General features: G+C 41.7%; 1 protein-coding gene across 1 annotated transcript in view; it reads left to right on the top strand.

Annotated features, from left to right (window-relative positions):
• Positions 1-23,728, top strand: part of LOC124774910 (adenylyl cyclase 78C-like) — a 723,787-nt gene that overhangs the window by 267,430 nt on the left and 432,629 nt on the right. The window contains exon 3 of the mRNA XM_047249584.1: positions 3,962-4,354. Coding sequence (XP_047105540.1) covers positions 4,024-4,354 — 331 coding nt within the window. The 5' untranslated portion in view covers positions 3,962-4,023. The remainder of the gene's footprint in view (positions 1-3,961; positions 4,355-23,728) is intronic.

The following is a 23,728-nucleotide window of genomic DNA, read 5'->3' on the forward strand; positions in this document are numbered from 1 at the left end:
AATGCTGAAGTAGCTTTTACATACCCTGACTGTAGAAATCACGTGGCTTTGATTCGAAGAACTCGTCATGTATGGAGCGCATTTTCATCTGGAAAGGAAGTTCTTTGAACATTGTTGAATAGAGAGCATAAAAGGTGAACACCTGAGGAAGCAATATCAGATGAATAAGGTGGGCGCGAAATGACTTTCCGACCCAACTCCTGTATATCATTTTTTGTCTGTCTTGCAGAAAGCGGGCAGGCATTGTAGTGGAGCAACACCACTCCACAAAGTCTTCCTGGACGTCGTTCTTGGATTGCGTCTGCGAGATGTCTCAGTTGTTGATAAGAAATATCATGAATGACGGTTTCACCTCAGGGAAGCAATTTGTAGTACACCACATCCACCAGATGGATAACTTTATCTTTCTTCGATGCTCCAGGTCTTTGTATGGGCAGTTTCTCCTTTGTTTGGGCGCAACTGTTCGTTACTCTTCCTTATGTTAGCATAAAGGCACAATTTATCGTCACCAGTAACGGTACAGGATAGGAATAGTCGGTGTTCTTCGTGAGTCAATTAATGACGAGCAAGCAGAGAAGCACATATGGCGACTTGCTGATTTTTGTGATTTTGGCTTAGAGCACACCCACACACCGAATTTTTGAAACTTCCCCAATGGATGCTAATGTTGCAACATGGTAGAATGATCACAGTTCATCACATTTGCCAGTTATACATTATACAGACATGAAAAATTGTGGATTAACGCATTTACCCAATTGTGCGTCACATTTAGAAAAAAAATTGGGGAAATTTTTTTGTGATGAATATTTGCTGTATATGTTGCTCATATGCCATATCCATTGCAAAAGTTCTTTTGAAGCTATTGGTTAGTAAATAAAATAATGATTCCAAATGGCATCATTAGAAATTACATAATAATTACTCAAAAATGCATACATAACTGTATTGTAAACGTACCGTCTTTCTTTCCCTTGCCCTTGAGGAACTAAGTAAAATTGGTTCCATAACCAAGAATTCAGTATACACAGAATAAAACTAAACACAACAGTTATTGTTCACTCACAAATGCAGTAGGACAACTCACGACACTTTTCTGTTCTGCACTTCAAACAAACTGCGAGTCATGAAAGCAAACGCCACTGTGATTTGTTGCCAAGCTTGGAACTACATGAAGCGATGCCAAACGGCATCATTGAAGCATTGGGAAGCTCAAAAAAGCCAGAAATACTTATTGATGCCATTTGGAATCGCAGACAAAGAAAGGGTTGAACTATCTTCATGGAACCCCGAAGGTCTTCCTGAACCCGGAGAATCATAAATGTCAAGAAGATCCTACATCGTGGAAATGTTTCTGGCTGTATCCGCTGCTTTTACTCCTCTGCTGAGCTCAATAAAAATATGTCCCAAATGCTCCTATTTCTCCACTGCCCACTCAATTGCATAGCGTCCTCAGCACCACTCACTATTTCCAAACAACAAAGTATTCAAATAGCAACAGTGAACTACAAACAAAACATAACAATGGATAAATAGACACACAGCAACCGTAATGCCAACATGCAAAACAAAAAGGCTAAGAACTTATGCACCAATGATACATAATTATGTATGTCTTTGGCTGGGTGTAAAAACAGCAAATTCAGTAACTCGTTCGAAATCTACTCGTGTCACATGCTGATCTAAGGAAAGTATCACCTATTATTCACGTACGTCAAACAGAGCTGGTCCCAATGTTGATACATGTGGTCAATAGAGTTTTTGAGCGTTTCTAATAAAAGACCCTCCTGTCAGAGATATTTAATAAATATACACTGAAGCGCCAAAGAAACTGGTATAGGCATGGGTATCAAATACAGAGATATGTAAACAGGCAAAATACGACGCTGCGGACGGCAACGCCTATTATAAGACGACAAATGTCTAGTGCAGTTGTTAGATCTGTTACTACTGCTACAATACCAGGTTATCAAGATTTAAGTGAATTTGAAAGTGGCGTTATAGTCGGTGCACGACGATGGGACACAGCATCTCCGAGGCAGCGATGAAGTAGGGATTTTCCCGAAATACCATTTCACTAGTGTGCCACGAATATCAGGAATTCGGGAAAACATCAAATCTCCGACATCGCTGTGGCCAAAAAAAGTTCCTGCAAGAACAGGACCAACGACGACTGAAGAGAATCGTTCAACGTGAGAGATGTGCAACCCTTTCGCAAATTGCTGCAGATTTCAATGCTGGGCCATAAACAAGTGTCAGCTTGCAAACCATTCAACGAAAAATCATCGTTTCGGCTCTCGGAGGCGAAGTCCTGTTCGTGTAGCCTTGATGACTGCACGACACTAAGCTTTACGCTTCGTCTGAGCCCATCAGTACCGACATTAGACTGCTGATGACCGGAAACATGTTGCCTCGTCGGACGACTCTCGTTTCGAATTGTATCGAGCGGATGGACGTGTACGCGTATGGAGACAATCTCATGAGTCCATGGACGCTGCATGTCGGCAGGGGACTGATCAAGATGGTGGGGGTTCTGCAGTGGTGTGCGGCGTATACAGTTGCAGTGATATGGGACCCCTGATTCGTCTAGATACTGACAGGTGACACATACGTGGGCATCCTGTATGATTACCTGCATCCATTCATGTACATTTTGCGATCCGACGGACTTGGACAATTCCAGCAGGACAATGCGACACCACACACGTCGAGAAATGTTGCAGAGTGGCACCAGGAACTCTCTTCTGAATTTAAACACTGGCCACTAAACTCCACAGACATGAACATTATTGAGCACATCTGGGATGCCTTGCCGTGTGCTGTTCAGAATATATCTCCAACCCATCGTACTCTTACGGATTTATATACAGTCCTGCAAGATTCCTGTTGTCAGTTCCCTCCCGCACTACTTCAGACATTAGTCGAGTCCATGCTACGTCGTGTTGCGGCACCTTTACGTGCTCGCGAGGGTCCTACACGATATTAGTAAGGCGTACCAGTTTCTTCGGTTCTGCAGTGTAACTGTTTTAACTTTGACATGCCGATGCATCAGTCTTTTAGTCTGTTACGTATCTGATAATTCATGAGTAAGAGTACTCTTACTGCAATTTTACGAAATATGCAATAATGTGCCCATTGAAGTCTGAAAATGGTAACACTGCTTACCGAAACCGGTTATCGAAAACAAAGGTTATTATTAGCGACCTTGGCAAAGACGTTTATCTTCTCTAATTTAGAGAAAGATTTTGATAATCTTGACTGGAATACTCTCATTGAAATTCTAAATGTAGCAGGGATAAAACACAGCTACAGTGATATGGGACCCCTGATACGTCTAGATACGTCGCTATCATCCTCTATGATTACCTGCATCCATTCATGTCCATTGTGCGTTCCGACGGACTTTGGAAATTCCAGTAAAACAATACAACGCCCCATACATGCAGAATTGGTACAGCGCTCCTCAGTTTAAACACTTCCGCTGGCCGCCAAACCCCCAGACACGAATATTATTAAGCATATCTGGGATGCCTTGCAACGTGCTGTTCAGAAGAGATCTCCAACCCCTCGTACTCTTACGGATTTATGGAGAGCCCTGCAGGATTCATGGTGTCAGTTCCGTCCAGCACTACTTCAGACATTAGTCGAGTCCATGCGACGTTGTGTTGCGGAACTTCTGCGTGTTCACTGGGACCCTACACGATATTAGGCAGGTGTAGCAGTTTCTCTGGCTCTTCAGCGTATGACACAGTGTAAGCTTAAAATCGGTTACTAAATTGGGACCAGATCCCCCCCAACCTGTATGTTGCCTTTCGTAGGCTATGTTTCTAGAGGTTCAACCATCCAGATAGGAATCACAACTTTTCTCGTGGCGCATATCAACAAAACCATCCAACATCCTCAGATGCACTCCACTGGACTAGCGCACTGAATAACCGACTGTGACGTGATTTCTGTGCAGGCGGCGGCAGCGGCGGCGAGGAGGCGGCGCCGACGGCGTCCGGGGCGGTGTTCAAGCGCGGCATGGTGTACCGCGGCATCTACTGCCCCTCGCTGACCAACAGCTTCCGCGAGTCGCACCTCGAGCTGGCGTACCAGCGCTACTCGCACCGGCAGCGCCAGCGCTCGCTCATCGTGGTCAACCTGGTGGACCTGCTGCTGAAGGCGGTGCTGGGCGGCGGCTGGGCCGTGCACACGGGCGCCGGCACCGTGCCGCAGGCGCAGAGCATCGCCTGGACCGCCTGCTCCGCCTCCGCCAACGTCGCCGTCTGCGCGCTCGGCTGGTGGCGCTGCTTCGCCAACAACTACCTGCACTGGGCCGCCATCTGCACCTGGCTGCTGCTCAACGCACAAGGTAGGAGACCAACCTGCAACCATCAACTGTGATCCACCATCCTCAGCTGTCTGCTGCTCATTCCACATGGTAGGAATTCTAGCTGGTGAACTACTGCACCGGGCCACCATCTGCACCTGGCTGCTTCTCGACGTCCAAGATAGGAGACCAACCTACACTTCTCACCATTTACAGCTACCTGATGCTCAACATCCAAGGAAGGCGAGCTGCTCAGTGTGCAACAGAGTGCAGTTGACCACCATATGTGGGGTATACAATCCGGTCAGAGCTACCAGTCCTGGATCAACATCTCTACCTCCCTGCTGATGAATCCTCAAGGCAGGTGACCCAGCTACTTGGGTGCATAGATCCTGAGAAATCAGTACCCTGAGCAACCACCTGTGGCCGTAATAACGGCCTTGATACGCCTGGGCATTGAGTCAAAGAGAGCTTGGATGGCGTCTACAGGTCTACAGGTACAGCTTCACATGCAGCCTCAAAACGATACCACAGTTCATCAAGAGTAGTGACTGGCGTATTGTGACGAGCCACTTGCTCGACCACCATTGAACAGACGTTTTCAATTGGTGAGAGATCTGGAGAATGTGCTGGCCAGGACAGCAGTTGAACTTTTTCTGCATCCAGAAAGGCCCGGACCTGCAACATGCGGTCGTGAATTGTCCTACTGAAATGTAGGGTTTCGCAGGGATCGAATGAAGGGTACAACTACGGGTCGTAACACATCTGAAATATAACGTCCACTGTTCAAAGTGCCGTCAATGCGAACAAGAGGTGACCGAGACGTGTAACCAATGGCACCCCATACCATCACGTTGGGTGATACTCCAGTATGGTGATGACGAATACACGCTTCCAATGTGCGTTCACCGCGATGTCGCCGAACACGGATGCGACCATCATGATGCTGTAAACAGAACCTGGATTCATCCGAAAAAATGACGTTTTGCCATTCGTGCAACCAGGTTCGTCGTTGAGTACACAATCGCAGGCGCTCCTGTCTGTGATGCAGCGTCAAGGGTAACCGCAGCCATGCTGCTGCAAACGTCGTCGAACTGTTCGTGCAGATGGTTGTTGTCTTGCAAACGTCCACATCTGTTGACTCGGGGATCGAGACGTGGCTGCACGATCCGTTACAGCCATGCGGATAAGATGCCTGTCATCTCGACTGCTAGTGATACGAGGCCGTTGGGATCCAGCACGGCGTTCCGTATTACTCTCCTGAACCCACCGATTCCATATTCTGCTAACAGTCATTGGACCTCGACCATTTCGAGCAGCAATGTTGCGATACGATAAACCGCAATCGCGATGGGCTACAATCGGACCTTTATCAAAGTCGGAAACGTGATGGTACGCATTTTTCCTCCTTACACGAGGCATCACAACAACGTTCCACCAGGTAACGCCGGTTAACTGCTATTTGTGTATGAGAAATCGGTTGGAAACTTTCCTCATGTCAGCATGTTGTAGGTATCGCCACCGGCGCCAACCTTGTGTGAATGCTCTGAAAAGCTAATCATTTGAATATCACAGCATCTTCTTCCTGTTGGTTAAATTTCGCGTCTGTAGCACGTCATCTTCGTGGTGTAGCAATTTTAATGGCCAATAGTGTATTTCAGTTAACCATGAGGGCTATTCGGAATGTAAGGTCCGATTGAGCGCGAAATGGGAACCGCATTGAAAATCAGATGTATGTTTGGACAGATGTTTTGAACAGTAGTATGCCGTTCGATCGCTTCGCATCGCTCTCTATAGTTCTGAGCTCTCAGTGAGCATGTAAAGATGCTCAGATAACTAATGTCTCACGCCACGTATGAGGGCATGGTGAGAGATTCACCTGATGTCATGCAACCCACATAAGATAACTGTCACGCATTTCCTTCTTCTTGACAATTCTCTGCCACACTCTGCAGTGGCAATGAACATGCCCCAGTAACGTTTTCAATGCAAACCTGCGGCGTTTTCGATGTTTGTTCTCCCACATTACAGCCCATAATTGGCTCCTCCTGACTTTCATCTCTGCTCTCATGAACTGCTGGCAATGACGACAACATTTTGTCACAGGCAACGAGCTGCACACCAACTTAGAGAAATGACAATAAGCAGAAGCGGTTACATCCTATGACGAGGATATTGGAAAGTTGGTACAACGCTACAACAATAAGTCGGAGCAGCGACTGTGTAGAGAAGTAGCTGGAAGGTGTAACTAACTGTTGCAAATAAAACATTTTTTATTTTGACAGTGGTTTTCATTTCGCGACCGATCGGACCTTACTTTCCGAACAGCCCTCGTACAAACAGGTCTGTAGGCTGCCACTTAATGTTGTAGCAGCTACTTTTCAACTACCTACAATGGACCATCACATGTAACCGCCTGTTGCTCAGTACACAAGGTAGGCGCCATCTAAAATCACTAGTCCTCCCGTTCGTACGTGGCTCTTGCTTAGTGCGAAAGTGGGATCTGAGACATTGTACATCTGGACTTCATAAGTATCGGCAGTTGGTTGGGAAGGCTTGTGACATTCTTGACGAATGTGTGATGAAGTCAAAGTGCACAAACACAAAGGTGCAGATAACATCTGTACACCTAAGAGGTTGTTTACAGATGCCATCGAAGTGTACAGGAAGCAGACATTGATAAAGTTCCTTATAAAAGGATTAGAGACTTACAGACGATGAACGTCTCGTTTAAAGACTGTCAGCTGACTCTAAATGTAAATAAGGTATAAGAGTAATTACACAAAAGAATAGTAGTTTATATAATTTATGAACAGTCGCTGGAATATTTCAAAATCTTCAAGTATATAAAATCTCTTTCTTGAGTGGTATAAGACAGAGCGATACCATAAATTTACCCATTGGTGACAGTTGCTAGATACAGATCTATTGGAACACAACGCAATCCACATAAATAAGACACACAAAATCCTTTTCAAGCTAATCTTGAGTAATACTCGTTGGTCAACAATCCTTGCAAGCCTGATTAAGGGTCGATACATGTAACGCTGAAAAATAATTCCACCATTAGGTACACATTCGTTTATGTCAGGTATCACAGAAATGCTTAACAATCTGCAGTGTGAGATGGTATATGGACTAGTGTCCAAAATGAGTAATATAAAAATAAAACTAAGTTTTTCAATATCTATCTCAATGACCACGAAGATAAAGCTGTAAAAATTTGGACACATACACTGTCTTTCTTCCCGAATACTATCAGTGAATCGAATAGAAAAGTACACTATGTAATTATCGCCACATATCGTATAGTGACTTGTCAAGTACAGATGTAAAGGTAAATGTGGATGGCTGAGGTAGGCAGTACCTAAATGCACAGAGCGCTCTATCTGCACTTGGGCGCTGCTTAATATTCAAGGTAGGAAAATGAGCTACTCTACAGTTACTGCTCTCGAGCCATTATCTGCATCTGGCTGCGATCATTCTGCAAGGTAGGTAACCCAGCTACTCAACAGCCATTCTACCTGCAGAGACCCGTCATATCTTTCTGACTACTCTTTAGAGCACAAAGTGGACTGGCGCAAGTGTGTCAGCAATGTGAATTCAGAATGAGATTTTCACTCTGCAGCGGAGTGTGCGCTGATATGAAACTTCCTGGCAGATTAAAACTGTGTGCCCGACCGAGACTCGAACACGGGACCTTTGCCTTTCGCTGGCAAGTGCTGTACCGACTGAGCTACCGAAGCACGACTCACGCCCGGTCTCACAGCTTTACTTCTGCCAGTATCTCGTCTCCTACCTTCCAAACTTTACAGAAGCTCTCCTGCGAAACTTGCAGAACTAGCACTCCTGAAAGAAAGGATATTGCGGAGACATGGCTTAGCCACAGGAGACGAGATACTGGTAGAAGTAAAGCTGTGAGACCGGGCGTGAGTCGTGCTTCGGTAGCTCAGTCGGTAGAGCACTTGCCCGCGAAAGGCAAAGGTCCCGAGTTCGAGTTTCGGTCGGGCACACAGTTTTAATCTGCCAGGAAGTTTCAATGTGAATTCAGTTCAAATGTCTTACTTCATTAATGTTACCAACCAGTTATTTACCACTGATCATTTGTTTCAACCAGATTATTGTGTACTCCTTAATGTAACTAACTATTACTCAAATCCATTTACATTGTTGTACCAAAAATATAAAAGAAACAGTATACCAACTCACTGAAAATTAGCTTTATTTCTTCACATAATTGTGGAAATAAAATCATCAATAATTAACTATTGGTTAATATAATTAATTCACAGCTCATTTTGTGAACTGTCTGATGAGTACTACTCATTCCAGTATGGAAAAAATTACTTTTACCTTTCTAATGAACTGTCTCAGAAGAATAATTACTAAGTGGTTGCCACCATTAATTATTATAGATTGCAGAAATAGTTGCAGGTTTCTCCTAATCGTTATGGTGAAAACGAAACATACAATGTTACCTATTACCTTGCGATTAAAAAGCCATTAGAAAATTAAAATCTTCCCTCTCACCTTTTACCTCACTTAAACTTGAATTTTGCACAGTTTCATACCATGAGATTATTGCGGCATCTTCTTCTACATATTATCTATCAACGAAAGGAAAAGGAAGCTCCTCATTGTGCAGAAAATGAAAACTAATCATTATTTTCATCATGGCAGCGACAACAGCAACCGTTACCAGATTGTCTCGAATAAAAAACAGCCCACAGTCGCCCTAAATTATGTTTATTTTAAACCTTGACCATGGTTTCAGGTATAATAATACAGCCTTCTTCAGAAGTCATACACACTAATAAATGAAAAATATATAACAGAGGTAGCGGCGAAGGACACTTTACTCAAAAGATGAAGCATTTCGGATCAATCGAAATAGAGCCAGTGAGCATTTACATAAACGAGTATTATTTAAAGCAACAAAATCTATTTAGCATCTTTCTACGTAGAGAAAGTGATAATCACAATTTCAAATGTCAGTTTCGAAGGAATAATGACACCTTCTCTGATAGAAGGTTTATGATCATCAAAGTTTACCAGAAATTGAGCGATTAATTCATATCTCCCAGACAATGCCCTAATAAAACTAGCGTAGATAGCGCGGTTCATTTATGTAGATAATAACATCAATAAAAGTATAACTTCTCATTACGGGATTTCTGGAAGCATAGTCAAACAACGCTGTGATATCGAGCGTGAAACAGAAACTTAAGCGTTAAAGATCGTCCTCTGCGAGCTAGACACTGCAGAAATCTTTGTATCATTTAAGAACTGTAGCTGTTAATATTTTCGCACAAATATATTAATCTATCTAACAGTCTGTAGCGTCCATAATGGAGAATAGTTTTGTCACATTCCACGAGAAATATCGATAAATAAATAAATAATCAGCCGTTCTCTCAGGCGTTTTCTTTGCTGTTTGAAAAAATGTCATGGACAATTAAACACTGTTAGGAAAGAATGTTTACTAAGTATTTTTACAGGACCATCACTTTTCAAGTTTCTGCAGTTCCGTCTCGTATAAATGGAAGAAGAGGAGTGAGACTGGTCGATGACTTACAGAAAGCAGCCGTAGATTTATGGAAGAATGTTTTTCGTTAGGTGTCTGAAGTGTCCACGTCTCTTGTAGAAATACCAAAAGAAACCATTTTGATATAGTGGTTCCTTTAGTAAGCACCAGCGGCTGGATAGCTTATTTTGTTACGTGTGTAGGAGCCTGAAGGCGGTGTTTAATGAGGCACCTAAACAGATAGTGTAATAAAGTTATTCCATAAATTTGTAGCTGTTGGATTACTGTTTTCCACAAGTCGTCATCTTTCAGGTAATAGCTACTTTTCCTTTTTAAAGAAGAATTCGATCTTGAGAAGCCCAGTGATATAAATCTCAACCTCATCTTCGTTTTTTCTCTACCATATTTGTAAACGACTTCCTAGTTTTCATTTTTGCTGCGGCCTTGCGACGACTGTCGTTTGTAAAGCTACTAGGAGACTGATGGGAAGGTCAAATGAAACAGATAGAAAATTTGTAAAACAGAAATATTTTATCGCTTTGTCCTGCCTTTAATTAGGAACTATGTTCCACTGATGTTATAATTTTACCAGGTCAACCATCAGCATGTCTGTTAAATAGTGTAGTAAACACAGTACATCCTTACTTATCTCGCTGGGGAAACAGCTGAATGATTTCACGAAATTTGTAAATGTTGAGTTCGATGTATTATGAAGAGGTGCTGTTTTATTTGCTCTTTGGCAATAAAATGCACTGTCAGACGTCTCTTTTGGAAGGTTATTGGTAAATGATGTAAAATAGCAAATGACAGGTTGAAATATGCAATAACAATACCCTATAAAAATGGATATAGGCGAGTAACATCTAAACATTCCTCTGTTTCCAAGACTTCTTCAAAAACTTGTGAAAATTACCTTCGTTACAATTTTTTCTCGTAACGTATAAATTGCTTCTACCTGGGTACTTTAAACAATTTGCCACAGAGAAAGTCGAATCCGAAGTCAAAAATTAAGTCGTGGGGGTGCGAAATGAGAAAATGAATTCTCCTGGTCTACTCTTTAACCTTTCCTAGACGTTTAGTTGTGCGCCTGAAAGATATCTTTCATGGTGCTGTGTTTTACGCCTTACGTTGTGTTTTACGTTTTATTTATCGAAAGCAGGGCCAGTCGCGACGAGAGAGCCAACCCTCAAGGGTTGGCTTCTTGTCCGCAAATGGAGGTGACTGCTACAGTGGAGGGAGGGAAGTGACGGAAGTGGGGGTGAACTCAGAGCTAGCGACTTTTTAACGCCGCCAGACACGCGAGGCCGCGCTGACCTCTGTTCCTTGACTTCAACCTTCCCCCGGCCAAGGTGAAGGTACTCTGGTTTTAGTCGCATGTCTGCCGTCATTATCATCTTCAGTGTTATGACGGCCCTTTGTGAGCCTTGGCCTTCTGTCTAGGAATATTCCATTCCTTCCTTTTTAGTGTTTAACTTCGATTATGAATTCCAAATTTCCTGAAATCATGAAACTTGCAACTACCATAGCTTTGGTCCTTCATCCCTCCTGGTTCCTTCAGGTACTACGTTGAATTTCCTATCCGTTCTAGCCTTTTAATGGTTCAAATGGCTCGGAGCACTATGGGACTTAACATCTGAGGTCATCAGTCCCCTAGAACTTAGAACTACCTAAACCTAACTAACCTAAGGACATCACACACATCCATGCCCGAGGCAGGATTCGAACCTGCGACCGTAACGGTCTCGCGGTTCCAGACTGAAGCGCCTAGAACCGCTCGGCCACACGGCCGGCTTTTAATGTTAATCTCAGTGTTGAGCTTAGATTTTGCGAATGGAACTGTTACATTGATAGACGCTGCATTGTTCTAGGAAAGACAGATATTAGGATACCGTATTAAATTTACAAACTTGATGTGTTTCACCAAATTGTAGTGCATGTAGCTTATATGATACATCAGGGCTCAAATAGGCTTTTATCCTAGTGATAAAGGGCGTTCATGGTTGATTGATCTTCTTCTTCATATTCGTCTTCTACCGATATGGTTATTAGGCCTTATGGCCAATTCTGCTTTCACCATCTCCTCCTCGGCCTTCCCACAGTCCTACCAATAGGATTGTACACCATCGCTCATCGAGCGACTCTCTGAGGTGACAAAAGCAATCATGGTCTTTCCACTCCTACTTTCTTTGGATTACTTTTTTAGTTAATGGCTGAACCCCCCAGTTCTTCCCTTATTTTCATTTCTTATCCTATTTCTTCTTGTGCAGTCTTTCACTGATCTACGGATCTTCATTTCGTTGGTGGGGAGATTTGTATATCTCAGTGACCGAGCAACGCTGGCGTAGGCTACGCTCCCTCACCCATTCCAGGCTGGTAAGTAGCTGCGCGACCAGAAGAAGAGAAGTCCCCCATTCTAGGACGTATGTGGGTGGAAACCACATGGGTCCTTAGCTGATATTGCTTCTACTTACTTGTGTCATACTTCGTCTATTTTCTTTTCTGTTGGCCTCTTTTGACCAATTCCTGTTTTTTTTTTCTCTGCCCCGATAGTAGTAGGTTGTGAGGCCGAGCATGTCTTTCATTTCAATTCACCAATCTCATCTTCCATGGGGGAGGAAGGCCGCCTCAGGCAAAGTGAAGCCAGCCTTCCTAGAGGAGCAGACACCTAAGAGAAAGCTTGGTCTTTCAAGATAAGTCTCAGATAAAAACCGGAAATCAATGGATTTTATGAGTTATATTTATGAACTAGCAACTGAAATACATATATTAGTACGTTTTTGTTGTTATGGTGCTCAGTCCAAAGAATGGTTTGATGCAGCAGTCCATACTACACTATCCTGTGCAAGTCTCTTCGTCTTAGGGTAACTACTGCAACCTACATCCTTCTGTATCTGCTTAGTGTATTCAACTCGTGGTATCCCTCTAAGATTTCTAATCTCCATACTTCCCCCCATTACTAAACTGGTCATCTCTTGATGCCCCAAAACGTGTCCTACCAACCAATCGCTTATTTTAGTCAAGTTGTGCCACCAATTCCTCGTCTCCCCAATTCTATTCATTACCTCCTCTTTAGTTATGTGATCTATTCATCTAATCTCGAGCATTCTTCTGTAGCATCACATTTCAAAAACTTCTTTTCACTTCTTGTCCAAACCGTTTATCGTCTATGTTTCACTCACATAAATGGCTACGGCTACACTCCATACAAACAGTTTCAGAGAAAACTATCTCATACTTTAACGTCTACTAGACGTCAACAAATTTCTCTTCTTCAAAAACTCTTTCGTTGCCATCGCCAGTCTACATTTTATATCCTTCCTACTTCGACCATCATCAGTTCTTTTGTTGCCCAAATGGCAAAACTCGTCTACTACATTAAGTGTCTCATTTCCTAATATAATTTCCTCAACATCACCTGAGTACATTCCATATCCTCGTTTTGCTTTTGTTGATGTTCATTTTATATCCTCCTTTCAAGACACTGTCCATTCGTTTAACTGCTCTTCCATCTCCTTTGCTGTCTGTGACGGAATTACAATGTCAAGGTTTTTATTTCTCCTGCTTGAATTTTAATTCCTACTCCGAATTTTTGTTTCTTTTCTTTTACTGCTTGCTCAATATTGATCACATTGGGCATAGCCTACAACACTGTCTCCCTCCCTTCTCAACCACTGCTTCCCTTTCGTACCCCTCATCTCTTGTAACTGCCACCTGGTTTCTGTACAAATTGTAAATAGCCTTTCGTCCCTGTATTTTACCCCTTCCACCTTCAGAATTTGAAAGTACAACAATATGTTATTTCATTATAATATGTGAAAATACAATCCGGATTTGCTAAAAGTAGTCCTGTTCATATGAAACACAGATATATTATGCATTTAGTACACTTCACAAATTTGAAACCCTTACGTTTACGCACCCTGCGTCTGATACGACTTTTCTGGGTTTAATTCGTCTCATATGGATGCGTGGCACGTTAACATGCTGACTGTTGATGTTCTCGAGCGTTTCCTCACGAAACTGCATCATCTTTTCCATAACATTCTTCCTCTTCTTTTTCGCACTATTCATCCTCTCGCATTATCTCTCGGTAAGTTAAAAGTATAGGTCGTTGCCGACTGTAGACCCAACGCTACATCGAAAAAAATGTGGCACCGTATTTTTGTCAGGGAATAAGCAATGGATTATTAGATTACGTAAGTCATGTTTAGTATATTGTAATATATTATAAACACATGCTACAACTGATGCACAGTAAGCATGTGGTGTGAAGTACATGCTACAGTCAGGCATTCCAACTTTAATTAATTGTCTGAGCTAAAAATTGTGAAAATTGCATGTAGCATATATGCTACGTGAAGGCTGAGGAAGTTAATACAACTGGAAATAGATTATGTAAGTATTAATAGTTGAGTCTCCTCCTTCGGACACAGTTTTCTTCTAGTGACACAATATTTGCCTCAAGATCTTCAACATGTGAAATAGATCTTAATCGAATTTCGTTAGTGTCCAGGTTTCATCATCGATAATGATGAATTCACTAAAATGTTATACGCTATGGTAGCACATGTTCATGGACAACATTCGTTTTTGTATTTTGAAAATGACATTGTTCTTGCAGTTTACTTCCTTTCCAAGATAAGTGAAACCACGCACGAAATCAGACATACGTGAACCAATTTCTATGAGTGTTGGCTCGTTAAGATAATCGTTCTTAACTATAGGCACATACTACTCCCTTCATTTATCTGTAGGTTCATCCTTCTAGCACCTCTTTCAAGACTTGTTAGGATTTTTTTCAGTTCTTGGCGCTTCTGCGTACGTCAGCATCTCAATTGATGCCCGCATTTCTTACACCTTTTCGAAGGCTATATTGAACAGGGGGCACGATAATAACACAGGTTTCATAAATGCTTCGTTCTGCATGGGGTGTTATTACAGATTTTGTTGAAGTGAGTCAATATTCTCTCAAAATCTGTGAACCCTAGCCGAAACAGTAAATCATATTCATTGCTCTGTTCTACAATTTCACTTACATGTTGCAAACGATATAAACTTTTCTTTAATTCACCCATAAAAAGTATTGTTTGAAGGACATGTTAAATGCTTTATTCCTAAATAAATAAAAAACCCAATAAAATTAAAAATAAGAGAAATAAAAATCATAAATCATGCTGTAGTGAAAGTTCAGGTAAAGAAGCTCTGCAACGGACTGGAATGCCTTAATATGGCAAAGTTAAACGGTATTATATTAATTGTTTAGAGTACTGATATACTGTAGGCAAACGCTGAAGCAGAGAAACAAACAGCGAGAATGAATTTGCAAGCAGCGTAGAAACGATTAGACTGCCAGAAGAGAGAACACTGCCTTTTTCACGCTGAAAGACGGCGAAGAAGGCGAGATAAGAGGAACTGAAAGGGCGGTATCCGGCTGAAAAGCCGTCGTTACGTCAAAAGCCGTGACGGGGCATTAAACGTCAATTTGACGTTACTGAGCGAGGAGAGGGTTTCTTAAGTTCACCAATTCACCGGAGAAGAAGGATGCTGTAAAAGTCTTTCCGACGTAAATTTATGTCAAGAAAGTGACTCTATTAAGGCGAGGACATGCTCTTTACTCCATCTGTTTGTAAGTAAGAGTAAAACGTGCTTCATAGAAGTCGGAATCTTTTATCACAGCCCCTCCATTCATGAATTTGCGTGAAATAAACATTTTTGTAGAAAGCCGCTGTCCAACTTCTCAGGTGGCGTGGATAAAGGAATTTGTGTCACGAACATTTCAAGGAGCAAAGTCTTGATATTTTAATCAAGCTTCCTTTCGAAAAAGATAAAGAAAGAGCATCGCAATGAATTCCGTCTTTCAATACTAAGCAATGAAGTTGTGAGAGAACTTGTCAACCTGGTATATACCTTCCGTCGCCCCTTATCAGAGTTGATACAGGTGTTATTTACATAACAGACAAAGGCATCTGAAGTGCTGTTTTAGACTACACGCAAAACAGCATTAACATACTTTTTTAAGTCAGCTGTTTTCTGATTGGTTCGATAAGGAAATCCACGAATTCCACTCTTGTGCCAGTCTCTGCATATCCCACTAAGACTCACATCCAACACGCTCATTTATTTGTTGGTTATATTCCAGTCTGTCTTCCTCTACATTTTTTACCCTCAACAGATCCCTCTAATACGATGGAGTGTATTTCCTGACGTTTTAATATATGTTCTATCATCTCGTCCCTTCTCCTTGGCTGCGGTATCCATATGTTACGGTTGTGATGGCAGTCACTGTGTGCTCTATTGCACAGCAAAAAAATGGTTCAAATGGCTCTGAGCACTATGGGACTTGACTTCTAAGGTCATCAGTCCCCTAGAACTTAGAACTACTTAAACCTAACTAACCTAAGGACGTCACACACGTCCATGCCCGAGGCAGGATTCGAACCTGCGACCGTAGCGGTCGCATGGTTCCAGACTGTAGCGCCTAGATCCGCTCGGCCGGCATTGCAAATAAAGGTCATTTTCAACAAGATGACTACATAACTACAAATGACAATATCAATTAAAGTCCCACGTTTATACAAGATACAATACACTGGGTGATCCAGCAGCCCCTACCGATGTATTGTATGTAACCTCCAAAGCCTTCGAAAACCATGTGTGAGATTTTCATGTTCTCTCGCTCGCTACGCACAAAGTATTAATACTACAGAGAAATGAACAGGATCTTTTTGTAGGAAATGTAATGTAGTTAAATTTTGTACTCGGATACGTTTTTGCTGAAGTATACAGTTTTCGAGTTATTCAAGAAAAACGCGTTTTTTCCTGCAGGAGAAATAGCTTTTGCATAGCGACCGAGCGATTATGAAAATCTTGCATGTGGTATTTGAAGACATTGCAGGTTGCATAAAACATATTGGTAGGGACAATTGAGGCACACTGTATACAGTTCGACTCATATGCGGAGACTCTAGATGAAATAAACCAGTTCACTAAAGGTCACGTAGAAGTATAGACCAAAGTGTATACGTTATACGTTCCTGATTCAAAGTGCAGTTCAGGTTAGCCAACCTGCTTGGTGTAGTCCAGTCGGTAAATATTCGTGACCCAGAACGAAAAGGTTGCTCGATGGTTACTTGATGACCAGTGCCAGGAAACTCACAGATAATCGCTCTTAGGACTCGGAGGTAACTGCTGATCATTTCATTTCATTGGAGGCACAAGTCAGCTGGATGTTCCGAAGCCATGCCACTTTCCAATAAGTCAACCTACCCAAGGTATACACATCGATTTTGATTAGCTTTAAATACGCTGTAATGTAGATCAAAATAAGAGATACATATTTTTTATACGAGCCCATATGGCCGTTAACGGGGTTCAATACCCACTGAAAAAGATTGAGTTTAATATTCCTGAATGAATACTGTTGAAAGAATAACTAATACACAAAGACACTTCAAATAAAAGTTGTCTCGTTTTTAAATCTTACGTTACAACGGTACGTCCAGATCTATCATGAAAGTCATTTTTTTTTTTGGAAATCCCCTATGCTTGATGCCCAAAATCAAAGTGTATTCAGCATTTCTCAGTCTTGAACAATTCTGCAATTCCTTAATATTGTAAACATTTACAATAATGTCACAACGATAATGTACAAACAGTTTCAAATATAAAATAATTCATACTGAAAATGTTACAACTTGAATACAAAAAGAAAAAAATACGGCAAATGTAAAAAGGAAATACAAATAAAACGCTATATAAAAAGATAAATAGAATTAAGAGAATGTCTCAGGGAAATACTTATTAAAAATCCACCACAGTAATTGGCATTTAAGTGGACGTACAACCGGTGTGTATATAGTGATAAGGAGGTATTTCTACCTTATTTTTCACAAATATGTGTTTTGAATACCACTTCGTCATACATGAATTTTGTGTTTACGATGTTGTATGTTTTGCTGGTCGTCAAATTTCGAAGTGAGAAACAAAATAGTGAGAGGGGAGGTGTGCCGAGAAAAGAGACTTTTTCGATCAATCTGATTGCACCGTTGTAATGTAACATATGCTAAAAACGATAGAACTTTTATTTGAAGTATTTTTTATGTCAATCAGAAAATTGAAACTCAGACTTCTTTATTCAAGAGGGTGTTTCACACCCTAAACGGCCGTAAGAGCACGTATAAAAAAAAATCGCCTCTCATTTTGCTCTACACTGCAGTCTATTCAAAGACGATCTAAATCGAAGTGTTTTTCTTTAGGTAGATTTCCTTGTGAGTACTGGACGAGTGGAAAGTTGCTTGTCCCACTCTGTACACGTGATAGGCATAAGGAAACAGTGCAGCGATGTTGCCGCCGCCTGTCCGAAATCCTTATCGTAAACATGCTGTTGTCTTCTCGGTAGGCAGCCTGGCAAACCAAGCTGCAGCGTGGGGCAGCCTAAGCCTAGGATACAGCAGCTCCGTCCTTCGCCGTTTCTATGTAGAATCTCCTCATTTCTTATATTATCGGTCGATCCAATATGCAACATCCTTCTACAGCACCACATCTCAAATGGATCGAAACCTTCTTCTCTGGTTTACCGACAATCCGTGATTCACTACCATACAAATCTGTGCTCCAAACGTATTTTCTTAAAACTTTCTTCCTCGAATTGAGCCCAAAACGTGATGCTAGTTGATTTCTGTCGATCAGGAATGCAATCTTTGCCTATGGTAGTCTGCTTTTGATGTCCTCCTTGCTTCACCCGTCATGTGTTATTTTGATTCCTAGACAGGAGATTCCTTTTACTGTGTCGCCAGATTTTATGTTAGGTTTCTCTAACCTCATTTCTGCTACTCCTCATTATTTTAACTTTCTTTGGCTTACTCTCAATCGATACTCTTTATTCATTTGACCAATCCACTAAACACCTCCTGTAATTCTTCTTCACCTTCACTGAGGATATCAATGTCATCAGCAAATCTTATTATTGAAAACTTTCGACCATAACTTTAATCTCACTTCTTAATATTTCTTTTATTTCCTTCATTGCCTCTTCAGGATGTAGATTGAACAGTGGACTAGATCTTTGCTTTCAATCTTTTTAATCGGAGTACTTCGTTCTCGGTCTTCCACTTTCATTGTTTCGTTTTGGTTTTTGTACTTATGGAATATTAGCCTTCTTACTCCTATTTGTCTCAGAATGTTGGACATACTACACCATTTACAAATTTTATAGGTTTACAAATTCTAAGAACGTGTCTTGATTTTACTTAAGTATAGCCTCCAATATTAACGGCAACGTCAGAACTGCCACTCTGGTGCCCAGACCTTCCCTAAGGCCAAACTGACCGTCATCCAACAGTCATCACTTTTCTTTTATATTTTCTGTATTTTATTCGTGTCAGCAACTTGGATGCATGAGCTGTTAAGCTGACTGCGAGGAAGTCCCCGAACTTATCTGCTCTTCCTGTATTCGGGACTGTATGGATGAAGGAATGACGGAAATAAAATAAAGGTTCAAGAGTGGAATTAAAATTCACGGTGAAAGAAAATCAATGATAAGTTTCACTGATGACATTGCTATAATCAGTCAGAATGAAGAAGAGTTACAGAGCTGCTGAATGGAATGAACAGACTAATGAATACAGAATTTGGAGTGAGAGTAAATCGGAGAAAGACGAAAGTAATAAGAAGTAGGAGAAATGATAACATCGAGAAACTTGACATCACGATTGGCGATCACGAAGTAGATGAAGTTACGGAATTCACGTACCTAGGCAGCAAAATAACCCATGACGGAACGATCAAGGAGGACATAAGAAGCAGGATAACATTGGCAAAAAGAGCATTCCTCGCCAAGAGAAGCCTCCTAGTATTAAATATGGGCTCAATTTGAGGAAGAAATTTCTCAGAATGTATGTTTGGAGCACATCACTCTATGGTAGTGAAGGTTCAAATGGTTCAAATGGCTGTAAGCACTATGGGACTTAAAATCTGAGGTCATCAGTCCCCTAGACTTATAACTACTTAAACCTAACTAACATAAGGACATGACACACATCCATGCCCGAGGCAGGATTCGAACCTGCGACCGTAGCGGCGTATGGTAGTGCAGCGTGGCCTGTGGGAAAACCGGAAAAGAAGATAATCGTGCAGATGTGGTGCTACAAAAGATTGTTTAAAACTAGGTGGACTGAAGAGTGTCTCCAGAAAATCAACGAGGAAAGGAATATGTGGAAAACACAGACAAGGAGAAAGGACAGGATGACAGGACATCTGTTAGACATCAGGCAATAATTTGTACAGCACTATAGGGAGCTCTAGATGATAAAAACCGTAAAGGAAAACAGAGATTCAAACACATCCATCAAATAACTGAAGACGTAGGTTGCAAGTGCTATTTTGAGATGAATGGGTCGGCAAGTGAGAGGAATTCGTAACGGGCAGCATCAAACCAATCAAAAGAATGAAGACTTAAAAAAATGGATGATATGTTTCCGAAAGCCTAATGATATTTTGCCAGTCTCATAGGTTTTACACACTGACCTGAACAGTCATTTGTTTGTCACATCCCCAAATGACTCTAGAAACCCGATGGAATTATTTAATTTCAAGTCTTCCTAAGCTATGTTAGACTCTGTCTCTAATACTGGATCTCCTATGTCTGTTCCCCTTTATTTTCGTATCATGTCAACAGACAGTTCCTCCCCCTCGTACAGAACTTAGTTGTACTATTTCCTTCAGTCTACGTGTTGGCATTTTTGCTTTAATTTTATAGAAAGTGGTTTTGACTTTTCCGTATGCTGTGTTAGTTCTTCCGACCACCTTACTTTCGGTTAGCATTACTTGTACGAATACCTACATATGATTAAAACTGTGTGCCTGAACAACAGTCGAACTCGGGAACTTTGCTTCTCACGGGAAAGTGCTCTACCCACTGAGCTACCCAAGCACGACTCACGACTCGTGCTCACAGCTCTGTTTACGTCAATACCTCATATCCTACCTTCCAAACATCACAGAAGCTCCCCTGTGACACTTCCTGGAACAGAGGATATTACGGAGCCAAGGCTTAGTCACAGCCTGAGCGATGTTTCGAGAGTAAAATCTTCACTCTGCAGCGGATTATGCGCTGATAAGAACATTCTTGGCAGATTACACTGTTTGCTGCACCGAGACTCGAAATCTGGACCTTTTTTTCTCGGGCAATTGCTCTATCAACTGACCTACCCAAGCACGACTCACGACCGCTCCTCACAGCTTGGCTTCCACCAGAAAGTTCAATCTGGTGACACACTTCCACGACCCATAGTCCAATCACTATGGTCCCGAGCCCACAGCAGCCGTAAATGACCGTGTCTTTGGGTCAACGTCAGAACACGGAGTAATCACCTCCTGCGGAGTCCCAAGTTCAACAATGCGCGCTGAACGGAATGCTCCGAAACGTGCCTGCACCAGCATAGTAACTCTGTCGTCAGATCTGCCACTGATTCCAACCTATCCTGATTTAAAGATCGGGAAAGCCTCCAGCCTCTACGTTCTGTGATTAGGCGTGTGCCATAACAGTCTGCGCTTTGTCAGAGTCTCTAATGTACGTTGATTTCCAAATTTGTGGCGCGTATCGTCACTAGAACGCTTTCATACTTTCCATACAGCTTCACGTGCTCGTTACGCCACCAGGCGACATTCAGTCTTGTGGCGTGTAGTAGTCATGATGTCTTGAGTCATCTGTCTGTATCACTCTTGTGTTGTCAAATGGTTCAAATGGCTCTAAGCACTATGGGATTTAACATCTGAGGTCATCAGTCCCCAAGACTTAGAACTACTTAAACCTAACTAACCTCGAGACTTCACACACATCCAGACAGGATTCGAAACTGCGACCGTAGCAGCAGCGCGGTTCCGGGCTGAAGCGCCTAGAACCGGTCGGCCACAGAAGTCGGCCTTTGTGTTCTTAATAATTGATATAGGTGGAGGGATATTAACAGGAACTGGTAGATGCCAGGAATAACCTTTTATTTAATATGAATATTAAGGTTTATTAATAATTTCCTTGTGTTTACAAATTAAAGCCTTAGCCCTTAGACATTAATCAAAAAAAAAAAGAAATGAATGGTTACAGTTTCACCGTGGAATGTAGCACAGTCCCAAAATGACAATAGTTTTCAAAAAAAATTTCTTTGCTTGCAGGTTGGATGGTACTACAACAACCTCAGCGATTTAATAGCTTAAATACTGATGAGGAGTACGACACGCCAGCTGAATGACAATACTAACTTCTAATAAAATGTTCGTTAAGACAGGCTAAATAGTACTTTAGTTCCCCAGCAGTGACTTACCAGCTTAAATACTACCGAGCAGTCATCGTTAAATTAAACTGTGGAATACAACACAGCAGCAAAAAGCCATTAATAAGTGTCAATAAAATTTTAAGGCAGGTTAAATAGTATTTCGTCCAACTCAGCAGCGACTTATAATGAGTAGTCACATTAAATTACCGAAGCAGACATTGTGCTAAAATGGTAATAATAATAATTTTTTAAAGTAATATTTAAGTGAGTTTTCATTAAATCCAAAAACAGCTGATTTCAGGAGTAATTTATAGCATTACATATTACTGAGTAAGTACAGCTACAACGCTGAATCTGACACGGCACCAAAATGCCAATAATAGAATTAAAACTTCATTAAATCCGTAGAAATCACCTTAGGATGACAATTAAATAAGGCCAAATGTTGATTTGATAATGCTATATCTACCTTGCATCAGAATTAAGAGGAGCCTCTAAATAAACAAGCCAACGGCCTTGCCGCAGTAGTAACACCGATTCCCGTCAGATCACCGAAGTTAAGCACTGTCGGGCTGCGCTAGTACTTGGATGGGTGGCCATCCGGTTTGCCTAGCGCTGTTGGAAAGCGAGGTGCACTCAGCCCTTGTGAGGCAAACTGAGGAGCTACCTGATTGAGAAGTAGCGGCTCCGGTCTCGGAAACTGACATACGGCTGGGAGAGCGGCGTGCCAACGACATGCCCCTCCATATCCGCATCCAGTGATGCCTGTAGACTGAGGATGACACGGCGGCCTGTCGGTACCGTTGGACCTTCATAGCCTCTTCGGGCGGAATACACATAAACACCGACCAGTAGTCTTAGCTATCCCTGACGGCGGCCCACCTTTCAAAACCCCTCGCCCTGCCCCCTTTCGGCAGACTACAGAAATTCCCTAATCGATAAGGGGAAAAGACAACCGAACGTTAATACATGGAGGTTCGGACAAAATAATATCCCACAGTTCCCTAATATTCTGAGCAGTGTTATTCAATACATATTTTATACTGCTTTATACCTATTTCACTGAGGTTTTTAGTCTTAATTAAAAAAGTACTTTATATATGGGGGTTTACTGATAAATTCTCATTTGCGGAGACAATATAATTAATACAGATGGAAAATTAATTCCGGCAAACTAAAGTTATTCCTTGCTTTTTTTCTGCTTCGATATATAAATTACGTTGTCACACAATTAAAATGGCTGGCCAGAGTAGCGACCAATTACTAAATGAATTCCAACAGTCGGCGTGTGGCACAAAGCGTGACTGCTGAATGCCCACAATTTTGGAAAAATTAGTAAATCATGTTTGTTAGGTCGTGTGCGGCTATTGCAGTTCAATCATTTAGTCTTTATTTGCCCGTTGAAATACTTTTATAATCTTCAAAACTATAAATGAATTCCTGCGAGATTTATACTGCCACGCTTAACATATAGGTCAAAATCCATAATAATTATCAAGTTCCGACTGTGTGCAATACGCCAGTATAAATTTCCCAGCTGCCTATCCCAGCGCAAATGGAGCACGAGGAAAGCGTGTGATCGTATCTGTATCAGACCCAATTTCCAAATTTTTCTATAATGGT

This window comes from Schistocerca piceifrons, chromosome 2 (assembly GCF_021461385.2).
Source record: "Schistocerca piceifrons isolate TAMUIC-IGC-003096 chromosome 2, iqSchPice1.1, whole genome shotgun sequence".
NCBI classification, from domain to species: Eukaryota; Metazoa; Arthropoda; class Insecta; order Orthoptera; family Acrididae; genus Schistocerca; species Schistocerca piceifrons.